Below are 19,426 nucleotides of genomic sequence, written 5' to 3' on the forward strand. Positions count from 1 at the left end.
ATCCTCCTCCACCTCCCACTGTCCCCCATCCTTTCCCATGCCCCAACACCACCCACTATTTGCCTGTTCTTCCTCATCCTCCACTTCCTGCCCTCTGCCCAGTCCTCCTCCTTCTTCTCCAACCTCTCTTTTCCTCTTCATTGTCCTTCACTTTCCACCATCAGCCATACCTCATTGTCCTCCACTTTCCACCATCTCCCGTACTTTATCCCTCCTCCTCCATCTCGTGCCTCTTCTTCCTTCACCTCAGTCTCTCTGTCCTTGCTGTGAACCTCCACCTCCCAATTGTTCACCATCCTTTTTCATGCTCTTTCATTTCTTGCCCTGTCCCTCCTCATACCCAACCTCTGGCTATCTCACCATCCCTTGTCATTTGCCTCCCACAGTCTCCCTGTTTCTCCTTGTACTCTACCATCTCTCCCCATCTCCCCATCCCTCCTTATCCTCCAAGTGTCCCACCTACCTCACAGATTTCCCCTCCACCACTTCCTGACCTCCAACCATCCTCCCCTACCTCACACTTCCTTCTCTCACTGTCCTTTCATTCTCCTTCACCTCCCAACTCCATCCTGACCTTCCATCTTCTCCCAGCCTGACCTCTCCCACCCTTCCTCTCCTCCATCCTCCCTGCACTCTTTTATTCCCAGCACATCTGACTCCTGCTGTTATTTTCTCCTTCTCTTTCTCCTTCCCCTGCCTTGTATCCCATCCCTTACCAACCAGGAAAGCCACCTCCAACACAGCCATCCCTGATGCAAGCAGGAAGGGCCCATACTATTGGGGATGGGATATGTGGCTAGGTTAGATGGAGAACCAGCCTCCCACCCCATCCCCACTACTCAAGGCACTTTCATAGTAAAGGTAATGGCCACAGCTTGCAGGCAGGGAGATTCATGCTGGACATGAGGGAACACTTCTCCCTAGGGCTGGTGCAGCTGGAACTGGTCACTGGGGAAGTGGGAGGATTTCTGCCCTTGGAAGGTTTCAAAACGCAGCTAGACAAAGTCACCAATGTCCTGATTTAGCAGTAGCAATGACTATTTTGGGACACAGAGCTTGACCAGAGCCCCCTGGAATCCCTTCAAGCACACACATCTTTGGGAAACTTCTCCAAGCAGTGGAGGATTTCCAACAGGGGCAAGAAAGGCCAGATATGGCTTTGGATGCAGTGCTTGGGATGCTGCAGGACAGGAGGAACCATCCCTGCCACTTGCAGCTGCTCAATAGTGCTCAAGCAAGATCACCCCATGCTGCTCAAGCAGGACCATCCCACACTGCTTGAGCAGGACCACTCCATGCTGTTCAAGAAGGACCACCCTGTGCTACTCCAGCAGGACCATTCCATGCTGCTCAAGCAGAACCACTCCAGGTTGTCTGAGCAGGACCACCCTAATGCTGCTCAAGCAGAACCATCCCATGCTGCTTGAGAAGGAACACCCCATGCTGCTCAAGCAGGACCTCTCCAGGCTGCTTGAGCAGGGTCATCCAATGTAGCTTGAGCAGAACCTTCCCATGTTGCTCAAGCAGGACCACCCCATGTAGCTTGAGCAGGACCACTCCAAGCTGTTCAAGCAGGACCATCCCAAGCTGCTTGAGTACCATGGGCCAGGCCAAAGTGGCTTCCTGAAGGACTGCCAGATCCCAGGCCAGTGAGCTATCCCTGAAATGACCCCTCGGACTCTAGAGCCAGGGACACTTGCATCATCTTTGTTTTCCTTCCCTCGGGCTAGGCCATGCAAGGACATGGCCATCCCCTTTCAATGACCTTATGGCTGTACCAGGGCACAGGGCTGCTGGCACTGCTGCCAAGGGAAGGACAGGTCTGTTCTCCATCCTGAGGGAGCCCCATACCCTGAGGGACCTGCACGTAGGGCCCATTCAAAGCATCCCACATCACACGCACAAAGGCCAGCCAGCCTCACTTGACTGCAAACTTTGCCTTGCAATGTTGGAGGCTCCCAGCCATCCCATGGAGGGGACCCTGCCCTTACCAAGGTGATGTGTCTGAGGGACCATCCCACTGCAATACGGGCAGGGACAGGGCAGCCAGTGTCTTGACAGGGTAGGGGTGACATTTGTAAAGTGTTCCTGTCCACATGCCTTCCTGGCTAGTGAATTTGGGGGAGGGTGGAGGGAATTTGCTACCTGTGTTAGAAACTAGCTGAACTTACGTGTCTCCCCAAGCTGGATTTCTTATTCCAAATGTTCAAATTGTTGTATATTGTACTGGGATTTTTACATTGAATTATTGTAGAAAACAAAAATTTAAACCAAGTCTGTTAAAAAATAAACATTAAAAAATCTCTATGAAAAAATAAATAAAAGCTGTCTCCAAGTCCTCTTCTTACAAATGTGTCAGAGCAGTGATGTGTCTCCAACAGTGGCTTTCCTGTTCCCAGCCCTGCCTGTCCCCTGCCTGCCACAGCCCCTGGGGACACCAACTATGGTGAAGAGGCAGCTCCTGTGGTTTTGTAATACCCCGGGCAATGAAAGAAACAGCCCCATCTCGCAGCATCTGCCTGACTCTGCGGAGACCCCAAGCCCCCGGTGCGTGGCAGCGTGGGGTACTTGTCAGTGACTCCCTTGGGTCCCCAGAGGTTGTGCCCCCTCCCTCCAGGCAAGGCACGGCCAAGACCACGGGTGAGCAATACCTGGAGCCCAGTTTTGGGGTCCTGGGTAGTGAGGGTATGGCTGGGGTGGGACAGGCTGCTCCCTGTCCCCACTGAATCTGGAGGCAGCTCCTGGACGAGTCACCCACTGCCTTTTACCCTGGCCGGTGGTGCTGCAAGGTCTGACAGGTTTTTCGCAGCAAATGGCTCGTCCCTAGGCCAAATCGCAGCCCCGAGGCCTCAGCAGCTCAGAAGGTTTGGTGCTGGGGATGCATGAGACCACACCACCCTCTGGCGTCAGCACCGACCTCAGCTCCGTGCCGGCCCTGCTCCAGCCATGGCCCTTTGCTCCCAGGTCTGCCTGGCTACCAGTGCATCCTTGCACCACCCCAAATCCTGCCAGTCAAAGCAGGCCCCATCCTGCTCCCAGCATACGGACATCCCCACATGGTGTGTGGCAGTCATGGCCAAGCCAGAAGGAAGCAAAGCAAGAGCAAAGCAGACCCACTTTTTTGGGTGCTGTCATCAGCCCTCGCAGTCCCACCAAGCACTGGTGCAGTCCTGCTGCCCCCTAAGCTGACAGTGTGGGCCGTGCTCCTGGGCCCACGTAAAAGCCCTTGCCCTTGCCTGAGCTTCATGTCCGACCGAGGTAGTGGGGTGCGGGGCTGGGCAACAGCCCCAGGCCCCCCCTGTGCAGACAGGTAATGGCTTGCTTGCTGCTGAGTACCAGAGGAGCATCCCAGTACAGCTCAGCTCCTGACTGCTCCAGGCTCTGGGCAGGGCAGCAGCAGATGGTGCCAGGGGACAACGCAGTGATGCATGTGCCCTGAACCCATGGCTGGGATGAGACCCAGCACTGCCAGCCCATGTGCTGCCCCATGAGACAGGGCTGCAGCAAATTCATTCCTGGACACTGCATCACTGGCACTTTACAGCCTTCACTGCCGCCACCTCAGACCCTGTATCACTGGCACCGTGTGCTTTGCATTGCTGGCATCGCAGACCCCACATCACTGCCGCTGCAGACCCCACACGGCTGCCGCTGCAGACCCTGCATTGCTGGCACTGCAGACCCTGCACGGCTGGCACTGCAGACCCTGCATTGCTGGCGCTGAGGGCCCTGCACGGCTGGCACTGCGGGCCCTGGCACAGCGGAGCTGCATGGCTGGCAGCTCATCAGCAGAGGGCACGCCGCTGCCGCCTGCCCGCCCGGGCTGCCTGGGCCTGTGCTACCCAAGGCGCAGGCAGGAGCCTGCAGGACACGGCTGCTCCGTGGGCTGCAGTCACTGAGCACCCCAGAGCTCCAGCTACCTCTTCCTGCTCAATAAAACAGGGACAAAAGAAGGCGGCTATGTTTATGGATGGGCAAAGACACTCTCTGAAGCCTGGGGACAGCTATGAAGCCACATGAGGACGGCAGTTGTTAAGCTCCAACCTCGCTAATGTGCCGCTGATCAAGGCACCATCTCTCCAGAGCCCGGTCTCCCTTCCCCTGCAGCCCGGGCCTCCACCAAATCTCTGACCGACCTGGCCCCCTCTTCCAGAATGAAAATAGCAGCAGCCAGCAGAGCCCAAGTAAACAAATGAGCTGCTGTGAGAGGAGAGTGCATCTTTATAAGGTTAATTGGCCCCATCTAGGAGACAGACATTTTCTTGTGGCTAGAGCTCTCAAATCTCAAGCAAACAGCAGTAGCATCTCCTGGGTTTGATTTATAATCCTGATTGCATTACTAGCTGATCTACATGTAAAATTATTATGACCATATTGTCTGTACTCTACAGAGAGCTAAATTACCAGAATGTGATATTCATCAGCTATTCTTTGAAGCTTAAACCAGCCTGAATTTGGAGGTCTCTCTCCTAGTGACAGCAGCGGCAGGAATGAGAAGGCTCAGGCTTGATCTTTGTGTTCAGCACAAGCTGGCCTGTTTTAACACCCTGATACCGCGATAGCTGGGAGCAGCTGGCCGGAGGGGAGGGAGGCTGCTTGAGCAAAAGGGCTGTGGAGAGAGCCATGGTGTGCCGGAGCCCAGAGCTGTATTGGTATCGAGCAGTTACATTTACAAACAAAGGAGCTGATAACTCCCAGCAGGACTGAAAGGCTGTTATCATGGTGCTGATTAAAATTTCCTCTGCAGCCAACGAAGAGGAGGAGCGTCATCAGTGGGGAGACGAATGAGATCCGCTGTTTAACCCCGTTGCTGCTATGTGCTGATTCATTCAGTACAAGTGGAGGGCTGCCCAGTCTGGCCATGTGCTGAAAATTAGTGTAGAAAACCCCAGCAGGAAGATCCACAACCCGGTCACGTCCTCCCACCCCATCTCTTCTGACTCGCTGTGGCCTCGCAGCTCCCAGGATGCTGCTCTGGGGATCCACACTGCTTGAGTCCACACAGCACCATCACGTGTGGGAGGAGGGGGATGCCGGTGGCATAGCCCAAGCGTCGTCATGGTGCCGCATGGTGCCTTCCCTTCTGTCCCTGCAAGGCAGGTCAGAGCCTGCTCTGCAGGTCCCAGGAGCGTTTTCTGGTGTCACTTGAGGTTCCTTCCAGGTCCTTTGCTCCTTCATTCTGCCCCTCAATTCCCTGCCCTTGCAGTTCTCCATAGTTCAAGAAAACTCCCTTCCCACTGCAGGATGTTCTGATAAAGCCTCCCCCTGCCTCTGGCATGTCCGTGCAAGCCATAAGCTTGTTTGTGCTGTGACATGTTCACCAGGGGTTGGGTCCATGCTAAAAAGATGTCTTCTCTGATTACCATCACTGACAGCCGGATCACCGAGCTATTGCACCTCCCTGGCCAGACCTGTTACAGCCTCGCCAAGCCCAGATCCAGGCTGCCCTGTCCAGGAGATGCTCTGGGATAAGTGGACGGGCAGTGGGAGAGGAGGTGGCTTGTTGCCCTTCTCCATGCAAGCACGTGGGACTCAGCCATCACACCGACCTTGGTGTTGCTCAGACACCTCCGCACCTTCCTGGGTTGCTTCCTCCACTGCTGTGGGTTGCTTCCTTCCTGCCGTGCTGCATCCTGCACACCCAAATTTTGGCAAAGAAGAAAAGACGTTCAGCTGCAGAAGAGCCCCTTCCACGGATTTCGCTCAGAGCTGGTCCCAAAAGCAGCTGACCCTGAGAGCACCAAGACCCGACCCAAATTATCCTCTACACAGAACCCATGCTCAGCGGAGCCTCATCCCAGGAAAACTAGGTACCCTCTCCCTGTGTGCAGCCTGGTCACCCAGACGTGGGCTCCCATGGGAGGGCCGTGCATGCCTGGGACGTGTCTCAGCAGGGTCCCTGTGGTGGCAGAGATGGTAAGGAGCGTGGGGAGACCCTTTGAGGTGCATTGGCAGCATGCAGTCAGCGGGGCATGGAGGTTTTAACCACTGCTAACTCACATGGGTTTACCAGCAAGTGGATTGTAGAGTGGAAGGGAGTTTGGATCAAGTGAGAAGGGTGAGGGGGAGCAAGTGGAGGGAGGAGAGGTCTCCTTGTTTCAAGCTACCACGTCTGATATGCTCAGTTATTTGCATGAACAGGGATGTGATTCACAGTTTTTGGCAATAAGGCCAGTCAGAAGGGAATGCCCCGTGACCCCAGTTGGAGCCCCCAGGTAAGTCAGCTGCTCTACCGAAGCAGTGCTTTGCCCAAATGAACATGTTTCCCATGCGAGGCTGCCTCCCGCTCACCCCACCATACAGAAGGCTGGAGACACACGTATCGTTTCTGATTTTAGTTTCTTTCCTCCACCCCCAGCATCTGTAGGACTGAGGTCTTGCACATCAGGGAAGGTGCAGTGAAAAGTCCCACCATGGCCGCTGAGGTGCTGCTGGTGCTGTGCTAGAAAGGCCATTCCCAGAGTACCCAAAGCAGACAGTGTGAACAAGGCACCACATAACCTGGCCAGTATCTTCTTTTTGACTCTCTGAGTTTCTACAAGAGACCTTAATATACATTAATGTGTGCCCTTTATGTATGTTTATTCCTTTACAGGAAGAGGAAATGAAGGGCCCAAACTGCAGCTGATTTTCCAGGGCTGCCTGGTAGGTCAGGAGGAGAGCTGGGAGTCAAGCTTGGAGCAAACCCTGCAGCATCCAGTCCCACCACGCACCAGCTCCTGAGGCAGGAGCCCAGCTGGATGCAAGCTGCCCTGGTGTGGAGAGAGCTGGAGTAGCAAAGCATGGTCCCACAGCAAGAGTCCTTTCCATGGAGCCTATAAAATCACAGAAAGGAGGTATGGACATGTCCGTATTTCAGCTGTGGACCACTGAAATGGAAGTTTGAGAAGGGCTGTGTTTGTGCCGTGGAAGGGTCTGACTGGTGATACCAACTATGTGATTCGCAGCCCTGTACATGGGCACTTGCAGGGTTATCAGAGTCCTGCAAGAGGAGAGAGCATGGGAAAATGCGTCTGGGAGGCTATTCTGAGTTTTCCTCTTTGCAGGTGTGTTGTGAGAGATGATGCAACTGCTCCCCGTCAGGCAGCTTCCTGGGCCACAGCTGTGGACAGCTGAAGCACAACAACAAAATCCCCCAGCCCCGGCAGCCCATACTGGGCAATGCTGGACAGAGGACAGCTGATGGGCTGCTGGGACATGGTGCTGCCCCGGCCTCGTGGCTCAGTACGTTCTGCCCACAGCAGGCAACAGTTGCTGGAGAGAAATCATGCTGTCACTGAGCCTGGTGGAGAATTTCAGTTGGACAAATCACTGAAAGCGAAAGGCCAATGAGAAGGAACCAGAGGGTGCCTCCCAGATCTGCAAACCACCTTTTCCTTGGCGCTGGGGCACCCATCCCACGGCAGGGAAAGCGATGAGGCACTTTTCCCAGCAGTGGGGTGAACTACAGGCCCCTGCCTGGCATGTGGGGAGACAGGAGATTTGTTAGAGAGCTGCCAAGCCCTGCCTGTAAATGCAAAATCTTTGAGATGGAGGCTGCTAAAACTAAGGGCCAGCAACTCGTAATAGAAAAATGTTCAGTGTGAGGTGGCTTCTGAAGGACTTTAGAAGTGCTGGGTTTGTCCCCCTTCGCAGGAGAGGATCAGTGTGCTTTCCAGTTGGGGTTGTTAAACAATGTGCCACGCATACCCCAAAAATCATGGGGCTGTGCCTGGACCATGACTCCAAGGGGAGCGCTGGAGGAGTGCAAGTCCCACAGCTCCTGGGGAGCTTCAAAACTAGCCATGACAGGGAATCCAGGCTGCAGAGCCAAATGGACTTTTTGTTCAAAAACACCTTTTTGTAATAGGGAAATTGGAGAAGGGAAACACCTTGCAAGGTTTGGCTGTATCCATACTGCGTCTGCCCACGGAGTGAGCCTGGGCTCGGAGCCTGGTGGTCCCAGGCTGAAACTCCAACAGGGAATGTGCTAAAATTGTGTATCTGGATGGATGTGGACTTGTGTTGGAGACTTCGCCTACATCCGTGTGGTTTACTAGTAGAGCTTGAGTCCTGCACCTTAAGATTCCTATTCCTTCCTGTGATTTTTTGGTTAATAACAAATGAATAATATGAGGCCACGCTGCAGCTTCCCAGGACAGTGATTTCATAGCATATGGCTAAGGAGGCTTTGTTACATGTGCTACAGCGCGGTGTGAGGGCAGCTGACCTGTTTGGGGTGTAAAGCCTGCTGAGGTCGTGGTGGAAGGGTGTAGAGAGCATCTCTGGAGGGATGCTGCCCGCAGAATACAGCCCATGAAGGGAGGTATCATCTGAACTGCTCCTGGGTTTCATTGTGGAGAAAACCAGCTATGTCCTCCCAAATGGAGTCACAGAAGAAACTTTGCGCTCAAGCAGTGTGGACAGCCCGCAGACTAACACCAGCGCAGGGAGCTGCAGCATGGATGTGCCCTTCAAAACTAGGGAGCATCCTTAATAGAAAAGACACACCAGCCCTAGCCACTTCTGTCTGTAGAAAACTGTTTCTGGCCTCTTTGCTGATGAGAACATTGCATGGAGTGGCAGACGATGCTCACCAGTCCACAGGTTTGCAGCTCTGCAGCACAGAGCAAGGCAATGCTCCCAGGGAGTGCATTAAACCATGGAAAACACCAAGGATGCCAGAATAGGCTGTACCTGCTCACTGACACCGGGCCACTGCTCTCCAGCCTGAGGAATACAGTGTCAAGTTCAGGGTTATGGACTTTTACCTTTTGCATGCTCCTTGGCCCCAGCCTAAACCACCACAAAAATTGCCTTCGGCTCCAGAGGAGGTGGCCCCTGAGCACAGTGGAGCTTCGCTCACAGGAGTGATATTCCCCAGTGCAGAGGAGGCGTTCAAGGTTTCAGCAGCCTGCCTAGGCAATGCTGGGGACAGCCCAGCTCAACGTAAGAGATGTTAAGGATTGAGCGGAGAACGGGTCTGCTGCAGGAGGGACCGCCATAGGCAGCTCCTCTAAGAGGCTCACTAGAGAGACCCTAGGTGCAACCTCCTGCTCCACAGCGCTGGTTGCTCAGGGGCTTCTCTGAGTTTTGACTATCTGCAAGGGCTGAGACCCTACTGCCACTCTGGGCCACTGTTCCAGCCTTCTGGGTGAAAAAAAATGTTTAATTTCTCTCTAACTACACAAGATCTGTAAAATTTTTTGCAGGGGGAAAGGTGCTCGGTGAACTGACACGGCTTAATGTACTCACCCAGCCAGTCAGTGGTGGGGAAGTAGAGCGAGCGTTTGGAATCAAAATAAACGTTTTCTGCAGGGGGCCAGGCACCAAGCGTGGCCATGGCCTCTGGGCCTGTTTTGGGGCTGGTGAAGGAAGGTGTCATCGATGGCGCCCTGGGCTGTTCCCCTGCGCCTGGCAAAGTGGTGGGGACTGGCCCTGAGGGGACATGGCTCACGGGGGACACCGCTGAGGAGGGAGACGGGGCTGATGGGGCAGCGCTGTTAATGGGGGGGACACTGATAGCGTGGGGGAACATGGCTGATGATGGGGGGACATGGGCTGACAGGTGGGCACCACTGACAGGGGGAGACACCACTAATGGAGGTGGCATGGCTGACTGGAGGAGGCACCAGTGACAGAGGGGACAGGGCTGACAAGGAGGTCATGGCTGACAGGGGGAGACACCACTAATGGGGGTGACGGGTGTGACATGGCCGACAGGGGGACACCAGTGGCGGGGGGGACACGGCTGACAGGGGGGACATGGCGGGCGGGGGGAAACATGGCTGACGGGAGGTCATGGCTGACAGGGTGACATGGCTGACAGGACCGCACCGCCGACAGGCACACACCGCCCGCAGCCCGCTTGCCGGCGAGCCCCCGCCTGCCCGGGCCTGCTCCCGCCCCGGGGCGGCTGCCGGCTCAGCTGACCCCGCCGCCGCGGGCGGGCCGGCTCCGGCGCTCCGGGGCAGCGCTGCGCCCCCCGCCGCCGTGAGGGCGGGCCGCCGCCTCCGCCGTCTCCGCCCCCGGCTCCGCGCCGCTTTGAAGCGGGCTCGGCGGCCGCTCGCCCGCCCAGAGCCGCCGGCGCCCCGCCATGGTGCAGCCCGAGGAGCAGGCCCGGCTGTACCGGCCGCGGCCCGAGCTGCTGCCGGCGGCGCACGTCCCCTCGCTGCCCCACTACCAGCGCCTCTACCAGCGCTCCGTGGAGGAGCCGCACGGTGAGCGCCGCCGGCGGGAGCCCCCTCCCTGCCCGCTGCCCCCGGCGGAGGGCCGCGGCGCGGCGGGGGAGGCCGGCGGGGGAGCCGCCGGTTCCTCCGGGGGCTGCTGGCAGGGTGGGAGGGGAGCGGGGCTGGGGGCGAGGGGGCGGCTGTGCCGCAGCGAGCCCCCCACGCGTGGGGCTGCCCCTCTTCTTCGTCGACGTGTTGTCTTCCTTCTCCGTGCCCGTTTCGGGGTCACGAGCTCTGGCCGTTGCCTTTGCAGAATTTTGGGGTGACATTGCTAAGGAGTTCTACTGGAAGAGTCAGCACACGGGACCCTTTCTGAAGTACAACTTTGATGTGACGAAGGGGAAGATCTTCATTGAGTGGATGAAAGGGGCGACCACCAACATCTGCTACAACCTCCTGGACAGAAATGTCAACGAGAAGAAACTTGGGGACAAAATTGCTTTTTACTGGTAAATTCCTGTTTTTATTATGGTGTCTAAGGTGTGTAAATATGCTAAAGTGTACAAACAGTGCTGATTTCTACTGAGGTGAATTAAAACATGGTAAAACCTGAGAGGCTTTATCTTTGCATAGGTACAGCAGGTGTTTGCGTTCTGTGCGTTTGAGAAGAGCTGTGCAGCGGAGCTTCTCTGCCCATCCTGGGATGCACTGAAGTGGCCCAGCGTAGCGGTGCCAGCTCTGCCTTTGCAGTTGTACCTGCTAAAGCCTAAGAGCACTCAGATGGTACGGAGGCAGATGCCACAGTTCCCTTTTGAAGTAGGTAGATGTGGGTAGAGATATGGGATGAGGAACAGCTAACATCCAACAGCAAAAAGCAAGCTAAACCCAGATCTCCTGTTTTCATGTTTTGTGGGTCTGGCAATTTTCCACTCCTGTGGCAGAAAGGTTCTTCTAAAACCCGAGCTTTTATATTGATTTCTTGCACTTGAACAATGCTGTGCCACTCTCAAAGGCTGGCTTCTCTATGCTACATTTGGGAAGAAAGCTGAACTTCCAGCCCTATCTGAAGTATGTTTGTATTTTTTTACCAGAGTAGTTACTAGTGTTAAAAGCCATGTGAAACTTGACATTTTCATATTGATGCAAAACAGGTTTCACCAGTGATGTCCGAGATCCAGAACTAATGCTCCCCTGCAGAACTAGCTCAGCTGGCACCGCAGCTGTGTCCCCAAACTGGGAATGGTGCCTTGCCCACCTGTGTGTTTTGCCGTTTCCCTTGAACTAGCATGTGTTTATGTTGCATGGGTATGACTGTATGTGGCAGTACAGAAGCAAAATTAAATGTACTGCTTGTTAGGATGCAATAACTTGTTGGGTTATGGTGAGTCCCTTCAGTGGAGCAGCTGGAGAAGTCTTCCTGTCATTGCAATAAAAATACCAGATGCTCTAATGATGAACAACTGTGCTGCTCTGTGTGATTTTGTGCAGCTGAAGAGTCCCCCCTCTCAAGTGTGACTGGTGTAAAAGTGACTAGGGGCTAAAGGGAACATGTTTACACCAGTGTAGTTCCGGCTGCGACTGTAAAACTGAGCTCATACTAGAGTTTCTATCCATATGTCTACCGCTTCAGTAAAAGAATTACACTTGTACATAGCACATAATCATATTGGTAAGTTACGGGTGAAATGGTGGAAAGTATTTACTTCCCTCCTAGTTAAGTACATTCCCTCCTAGTTAAGTACATTCTCTAATTTGCTCAGCTGTAAAATCACCGCAGCTTCTGAATGAAAACTGCCTTGTAAACTCATTCAGGTAAAGGTGTGCCAGCAAACAAAGCCATTTAGCAGGCCAGCGCTGGCAGCTGCACTGGGATTTATGGAGGGTGTCTGGAGCTGCCAGCTGGGAGCGTCGGTGGGAGGGATGGAAGAGGCATGCTGCATGTGACATGTGCAGTACTGACCTGCGAGCTTGTGGAAGTGGAGCTGAGGGTTGCGACTCATAAAATTACTCTTCTAGGAGCATGCACGTGCCTCTCTGGAGACATCCTTTTCTTCAATAGCAGAATGTTAATTGCTGTATTATTGTCCTTGCACATTTTGTGTTTAACACTATTGAACAAGCCTGCTTTCCTAAAACACTTGAGACTTGTCACGCTGTGTGAAAAGTCAAAAAAGCAATGAGAGCCTCTGAAAGCCAATGAGGATTCCTAGGAAAAAACTTAGATATTTTAAATACCTTGGCCAGCTGCTTGCTTCTAAGAATGTCTATAGTTTGCTAGACGGCAAAAGGTGCTGAGATTATACCAAAGTGTCAGTGACTGTGTGGCTCTGAGAGCTTTGAAAAGATACAAGGTCATGGTCTTCGCTTTCAGAGAGGAGAAATTGGGGAAAAAGTCAGTAATGTTTTCAGGCGTTACTGCATGTCTCCAAGAAGAGATGGATCCTGACAAAACTCAGAGCTGCTGTGTGCTGCTGGCTGTGGCTATCTCGTGTTTTGCATGGACTGGAAGGAACTGAAGCAGTTCATCCGCATCTGTTACGGCCAAGCTGCTCTGAAGGTTCCTGCATCACTGCTGGTCCAGGACTGCCTAAATCTGCTCCGCTCGGAGGGTCTAATCCTAACCCACGTGGGATTGCTCTTTCAGCACAAAGGGCAGTACATGGGATTGCTTCAGGCTGCAGAACTTGTACATAGGTGACGTGTACTGTTGCAGTGCCATCCTCTTGGTGCTGTTGGGACTAGGTAGTTCAAAATGACCATCCTGAGTCACTAGGAAACACATTTTCCCTGTTGCCTATTTCACTATGATATCTCTTGCTGCTTGTGAACGTTACAAGTATTTCTGCCCCTGCTGCTTTTGATTCCTCTTTCTCTGTTTGGTATTGCTGATGTGGCCTAAAAAGGAACAGAAGCTCCAGGAAATGTTTCTGATAAAGTGCTGCTCTCAGAAGTGAAATCTCTTTCATAATGGCGCGGAAAGGCTGAAGTCAATAACGCTGTGGTTACCGTGCAGGTAGATACCTACGCTGGCTTTTGCGGGCCTTGCAGGCAAATGCACTGGACATAGTAGCTGGGACACTGAGGGCACTTGCAGGGGACTTGAAGCAGTGCTGAGGACTTCATCTGTGGTGGGTAGCGTTAATTAGAGCAGGAGCACAGTATGCCTTGCCCGTGCTGTAGCCATACCTGTGTCACATGGACCAACCCTTAGTTCTGTGCTGAAGTGCCTGTTAATAATATACAAACATCAGCCTGGACAGGTTGTGGAGGTGAAAATATAACCAGGTGGGAATTCAAAAAACAAAACACATTACAAAACTCTCTCTAATGAGACCCGGGGGTGTCAGGGTACTGGGATGAAGCCTGTTCTCTATGGAACCTGTGCATAGCTGAAGCACTAAGTTCTTGCCTTTGTTTCTCAAACCAGTCAGCCCAGCTGCAGTACTGGTGGTGCCTGGTGGGATGGTGGGACCAGGGGCAGGAGGTAGAGCTCGGCACGCTATTTTTAGCCTCCCTGTAGCCTAGGTGTGCCAGCTTAGCAGGGTGCTGCTGGCTTCTGTCATCTTTGGAAGAGCATATGAATTTTCTGCTTTCTTATGCTTGCATATGAAACAACACATCTAGAAAGGAGAAACAAAGATAGTAAAGGCTGCCAGAGCTTACTGGAGCTTTGTTTAAACAAAAGAATAACTGCCTGTCATTCCCATTCTGGGCCTAGAGCAAACATGACATGCAAAGATAAAATGGAGAAGGTGTGTGTTTGGTTTTTTTTTTTTTTTAAATGAAATAAAGGATTTAGGGGCTTGCAGCTGTGAGATTTCTTCCAATAAGTCTTTCTGTAAGGAAAAAAACAACAGCTATAGAGCATATTTTAAAAAAAAAAAAAAAAAAAAGCAGAGCACTACCTGGGGACACTTCTGGAAGTTTTTATTAGGAAACTGGAACTAATTTTTGGACAGCAACCTTCCAGAGAGGATACAGATCATCAAACATTGCTTTGGTCTAAATGTGCTGCTGGGGCCAAATGGGACAAGGCCACACTTGCTGGTACCTGGAGTCACTGCAGGCTGCCGGTGCACCTTGATCTGGTGGCTGTCCCTCACCATGGAGTGCTTCATTCTGGTATGTGCCATCCCAGAGTTGAGAATGAAGCCAGATGAAGCTGTGTTTCAGTTGTATTTCTGCTGTAAAGGTCTGGACCTCTTCTGTTTGCAGAAATAATCTTGCCTTAAACTGCTGAGAACAAAGTGCTTGGTCTCCGTAATCCAGATCAGTACTGTGTTTAGATACCTCTTTAGATACCTTCACAGGTATCAGTCTTCCATTACTGTCGTATGCGTAGATGCTGTGACTGAGGATGTTAACATCAAGACTGTCGGAAGTGCTTAATTGTAGCCAGCTTCTACACGATGCACTGAGCTCTGCTGCTCCCGCTGGCTTTGGGACTTTGGAGTGTCCTGTGCCAAAGTGACTCTTCATTTCTTTGGTAACTTCCTGGAAGACTTGTCATACTTCCAGTGATGCAGCCTCTTTCAACACTGTTACGGTAGTGAAAGCACATCCCTAAATAACACAGTTTGTTTAAAGAACAAAACTTCACCACTGGGAGGGCTGCATTTACCGATACACGTTTGCAGGCATATGCCTGCAGGCTGCTGAGAGCAGTCAAAGCGATGTTGCCGGTGCTACCGAACAGCCGTGCCCATTGCTGCCGTTCCCCCGTTACTATGGAGGGATTGCTTCCATTGGGGAATCCGAGTAAGCTCTACAGCAGTGCGAAGGGTTATGGAAAAGTTACCGTGTGTTCGGTTTACGCTCACATCACTACCAGGCTCAGCACAGCTCCTTTTCCTGGTGGGCATTCTCCATGGGAAAGGGGGTGGCCTCGCTCAACCCTGAAAATAAGAGAGGCTTTCTGGAGCGCGTCCTCAGCAATCTGTATCACCTCCCTGTTCTATGTGCTGAGAGGGGAGTGATAGATTGCTGGTCTTATTAAATAAATAAATATTAATTATTTTGGAAGCATTACTGGACAGTACAATGCTTTGCTTCTGGAAATCAGGCTGATTTGGTGCACCTAAAGTAGGTAATAAAATACATTGAATGTATTTGCATGTTATTAAGCTATAGATCTTGTACCCCCCTTCATGGGCAATGATAGTTGTAGCTTTCCATCACAGAAAGTGTAGCTGTCTTCTGGTGGGTTTTGTGAAATCTTCCAGCCTGGGAGGGGGTTTACAAAACCGACTGCATCTGCCTGAATGCTTTATAGCTGTGTTTCTCATACCTCCAAATGAGAACATCTCTGCTTTGTGGGGCCCTCTCTTACTCTGAGCTGTGTGGCTAGTGCAAGAGTGGGAATGGCGGGAGCATCAATAGAAACCTGGTATTAAAACAAGGAGTAAAGGAATAGCTGTTGTATCTCAGACACATCCAGGTCATGTGGTTTCCTGACTTCTTTGGTGGAATTCTTCCTCTTCCAGTTCTGGGAGAGTCACCAACCAGTATGGTTAGTGCTGTGGCAGTAACAACAGCAGCAGTGCAAACAGCCACTGTGTTTGGATGCTCATATCTAAGTGCAAACTGGGACAGGAGGGACTCATATCTTGTCCTCAGGTGTAGCTCCCTGGCTTTTCTCCATTAGTGGATGGAGTCTCCGTCTTCAGCTGTGGGCTGTTCAGAGCAAGGCCATGCTGGACTCAAAATTAACTGGTTTCATGTCATCACTCTGATTGTCATACTGTGGGTTTGGTTGTGGATGAGATACAAAGACGGTGCTGCTGCAGGGCACCATGGTGATGCCTGCATAAGGGTTTGGAGATTCTTGATTTGGCCTGAGGGACTGGAAAACACAGGGATCATGGTCTGAACCTTGTTTCCAAAGGCTATATGTGTGTGTGCTGAGACCTGGCATCTGCTAGTTTTCTCCTGTCATATCTCAAGATTCTTCTGTCCCACATGTTTCTGTTAATGGCTCGCACTTGTGTGCTGCATCCTGTGTCCTCTTTATTACTAGTGAAATCTATGAGATCGTTACCAGGTGAGCGGTTGTGCCAAAGGGATGAACTAAATGTGTGAGAGCGGCAAAATACCTTCTTAAGGCAGGTACCGTCCTGTGGGCTTCCAGTGCGCGGGGTGTGCTTTCCCGGATGCCGTGAGGCAGGGATTTGAGTGTCGCATTACTCAAACGGCTGGCAGGCACGGAGTCATTTGAAATTGTTTTTCCCTTCCGAGGGCTGACTCGGAAGCGGAGTTTGACTCATCCCTGTTCGGTACACATGCTTGTTTGCAGGGAGATGCTGGGAAGGATGGTTGGTTTAATGTTTCGGAGATCTCAAGCCCCGTTGCTGCTCTGCAGAGCCTTCTCCGTCAGGATGCAGGGCAGGAGCGGGAAGCTGGCAGGTGCTCTCAGCCTCGTGCTGTTCTGCTCTGCAGTGCAATGAAGGAAGGGGACAGGTTTTGAAGGTTGGTCACCACTTGATTACACAGTGCCTGTGGTCTCCTGTGGTTTTGCCCATTCAGAAGCACCCCTGGACTTGGGAGGGCATTCAGCATTATTGAAGATTTTCACTGGAAGTAGCTTTTACTGAGCTCATATAACATGTAATCCTGCTCCCGTAGGTAGAATGGGACTTTTCTCCTCTGTTAGGTTGAGTCTGTAAATAAAGAAGGCTCTCAGGCAGCACTTGTGTGATTGCTCCGTGGCTGAGCAATAAGGAGCAGGGTTGTGTAAGCTCTCCTGCTTGGGAACACACCCCGGCAGCAGCCTTGAATCAGGGGAGCAGCTTTCATTTGGGTTGTGTTGGAGCTGTTTGCTCCCAGCCTTTTGCTCTGAAACCCTTGGTAGCTGCTACTGGCAGGGATACAGCATCCATCTATATAAATACAAGGGAGTAACCAGGAAGTATTTGACCAGATAAACAAGCTGGATGTCAGTAAGTGCCCAGGATTAGATGGCATGCACCCCAGAGGACTGCAGGAACTTGAATGTTAAATTGCAGAGCTTCTGGCCAGGGTGTGCTCTGTGTTATTGCAAAGGGCTGCCGTGCCAAGGACTGGGAGGCTGCCAGCCCCACTCTGTCTAGAGAGGGCAATAGAGGGGGTCCTGGGAACCAGTAAATCCGACTTGCATCGCTATAGTGGTACAGTGGAATCAGGTCACTGTGTGCGTGGACCAGTGCAGTTTGCTGGGAAAGGTGATGGAGCTGCTGTGAAGTCCTGCTGGCAGACCTGCCGGAGTGCAAGGCGGGTGACACTGGGCGCACAGATACGGCTGTGTTCAGACCGCCTTCGTGAGGTTTCCCACAAAGGGTTGTTCAAGAAAGTAGTTTAACCATGAATGGAAGAAAGCTCTTTCTATGGAGGTGGTTTAGCCTTACCCTTTGCTTTTAATGGTCACTTTTCAGGACCAGCAGTAGGTTCCCCCAAGGATCAGTGTTGAAACTGAACTGCTGATGGTGGCCAGGCTCACGTGCCCTCCATAAACAGCATCTCCTGCTGCTGCTCCTGGAGACAAAACACTGGACCCTGGTTCTGACCCAGTGTGGTATTTTGTTTTAGCCTAAGAGGCTCTTGGCTGAGCTGCTGTGAATGTCCCAGTGCTGAAGTGCAATACTGCCATGTAAATGAGGCCTGTGGCTTCCTTTATGTTCTTATTTGGTATTTTTTCCTCATGCTGTTCATTGCTGTGACAGAGGGTCTGCTTCTGTTGATCCAGCACAAGGGATTTAAGAATTTTTCATTAATTGCTTCTTGCACCCCTATCTTAACATGTTGGCTTATATCCTGTCCAGAGCCACCTTTCTGCATGGTTCTGGGTGTGTGGTTGCACAATAACTACTGGGAAGTAGAGGGGGGGGTGTGCACAGACAATAACTCCTGGATTTTCTCACGACTATGAAACTTGTAATGCTGGCAGATATTACAGGCACCTTGATACGTTTTAAGAACAGCTTGCTTGCTGTTGGGAGGGGCACCGTGGTTATGCAATGGTGGCATATTGTGAATATTGGCAGGAGAGTTGAAACTTGGGGTGGATAAATGGAGTTCATGGACAGAGAGGATGGTGAACTCCTGTATGGATTCAGGACATGGAAGATCGGAGCCTTCAGTTTCTTCATTGGACTAGAAAACCTGATTATTTTATTTCAGCTGTGTAAATGGCTTGTGTGTTCTCCCCTGGCACCCTGGTGTGAATGGAGCAGAAGTGGACAAGGACTCAGGCTCAATGTGGATGAGACTCGCTCTGAGTAGTGGCATTTACAAGAGACAAAGTGATCAGGCTTTGCCAAAGGAGGTGCAAGTGGGTGCTTGTTCCAAGCATTTGCTGTGCCTAGTGGCCTTTCTGTGCCCAGAGCTGTTAAGCTGTAGTATTGATTGCCAATGCTTTGACGAGAGCTCTAGGCTCCCACCAGTGCAATGAGCTTGCCTTTTCCTCCTGGGCCCTGCCCTGTGCCAGAGCTGTTGTGCATGGCTGGGGCAGGGTTTCAGTTCCCTGTTTGCATTTCTGTACATCGCTTGTTGTAAATGTCGAAATGTGGTGTGATATGAAATTGCAAGCCCTGGCGGTTCTCAGTAAATTCAAAGCCCATAATTTTCGCAGAAGTCACCTCCTTTCTTCATGGGAAATGCTCAAGGAAATCGATGGCCTTTCTGGTTACTTTTCACACGTAGGTACCTGATCGTGAAGCGTGTTTTGCATTCCTGTTGCTGCTGACCATCTTCTAAGAGACGTTCCTTGCATAGAACAAGATGACAGTTCAGCAGGTGACATCTAGCTGTCACCTGTAGAGGTTTCTGTTGCATGAGGTTGAAATGTCCACCAAAAATCTGATTAAAAGATTCCTATCATGGCCTTGATGGATATTCTTTGAGCTTCCATTGAAATCAGCTTGCCTGGCTTTCAGTGTTTCTAGAAGGTCTTGAAAATTTGGCAGTAGGCTCCATCCAGAGATGCAGTATTTCCCAAAATGGGGCATTTCCCAGCTGCATGTGGCTTTTGACTGTTTTACTTACAGAAGCTTCGTCCAGGATATGTTTTGTGGCCCAACTGCAAATTGTTTAAACAAGGAATCAGCTGTGTTGTTCAGGAAATAAGCTCTCCTCCCGTTGGACTGGTAAAAATAGTCCGTGCTCCTCTGAAAATATTACTTATGGTAAACATCTAAAATGTTTCTCATGTCCAACTCTTGCATTCTTCTACAGCGTTCTGTGGATTTGGCTCGCAGGGTTAGAAGTGCTGGCTGAGGTCGGCCAAACTCGGTGACCTACTGCATAAG

General features: G+C 51.9%; 1 protein-coding gene across 2 annotated transcripts in view; it reads left to right on the plus strand.

Annotated features, from left to right (window-relative positions):
• Window positions 1–10,072: 10,072 nt before the first annotated feature.
• The window catches only part of ACSS2 (acyl-CoA synthetase short chain family member 2), a 31,985-nt gene continuing 22,631 nt past the window's right edge, over window positions 10,073–19,426 (plus strand). For both annotated transcript variants that reach the window (XM_082325770.1, XM_082325771.1), the window contains exons 1-2: window positions 10,073–10,199; window positions 10,462–10,657. In XM_082325770.1, the coding sequence (XP_082181896.1) occupies window positions 10,076–10,199; window positions 10,462–10,657 (320 nt within the window). In that variant the 5' untranslated portion in view covers window positions 10,073–10,075. The remainder of the gene's footprint in view (window positions 10,200–10,461; window positions 10,658–19,426) is intronic.

This window comes from Platalea leucorodia (genome assembly GCF_965183815.1).
Source record: "Platalea leucorodia genome assembly, chromosome: 13".
Lineage (NCBI taxonomy): Eukaryota > Metazoa > Chordata > Aves > Pelecaniformes > Threskiornithidae > Platalea > Platalea leucorodia.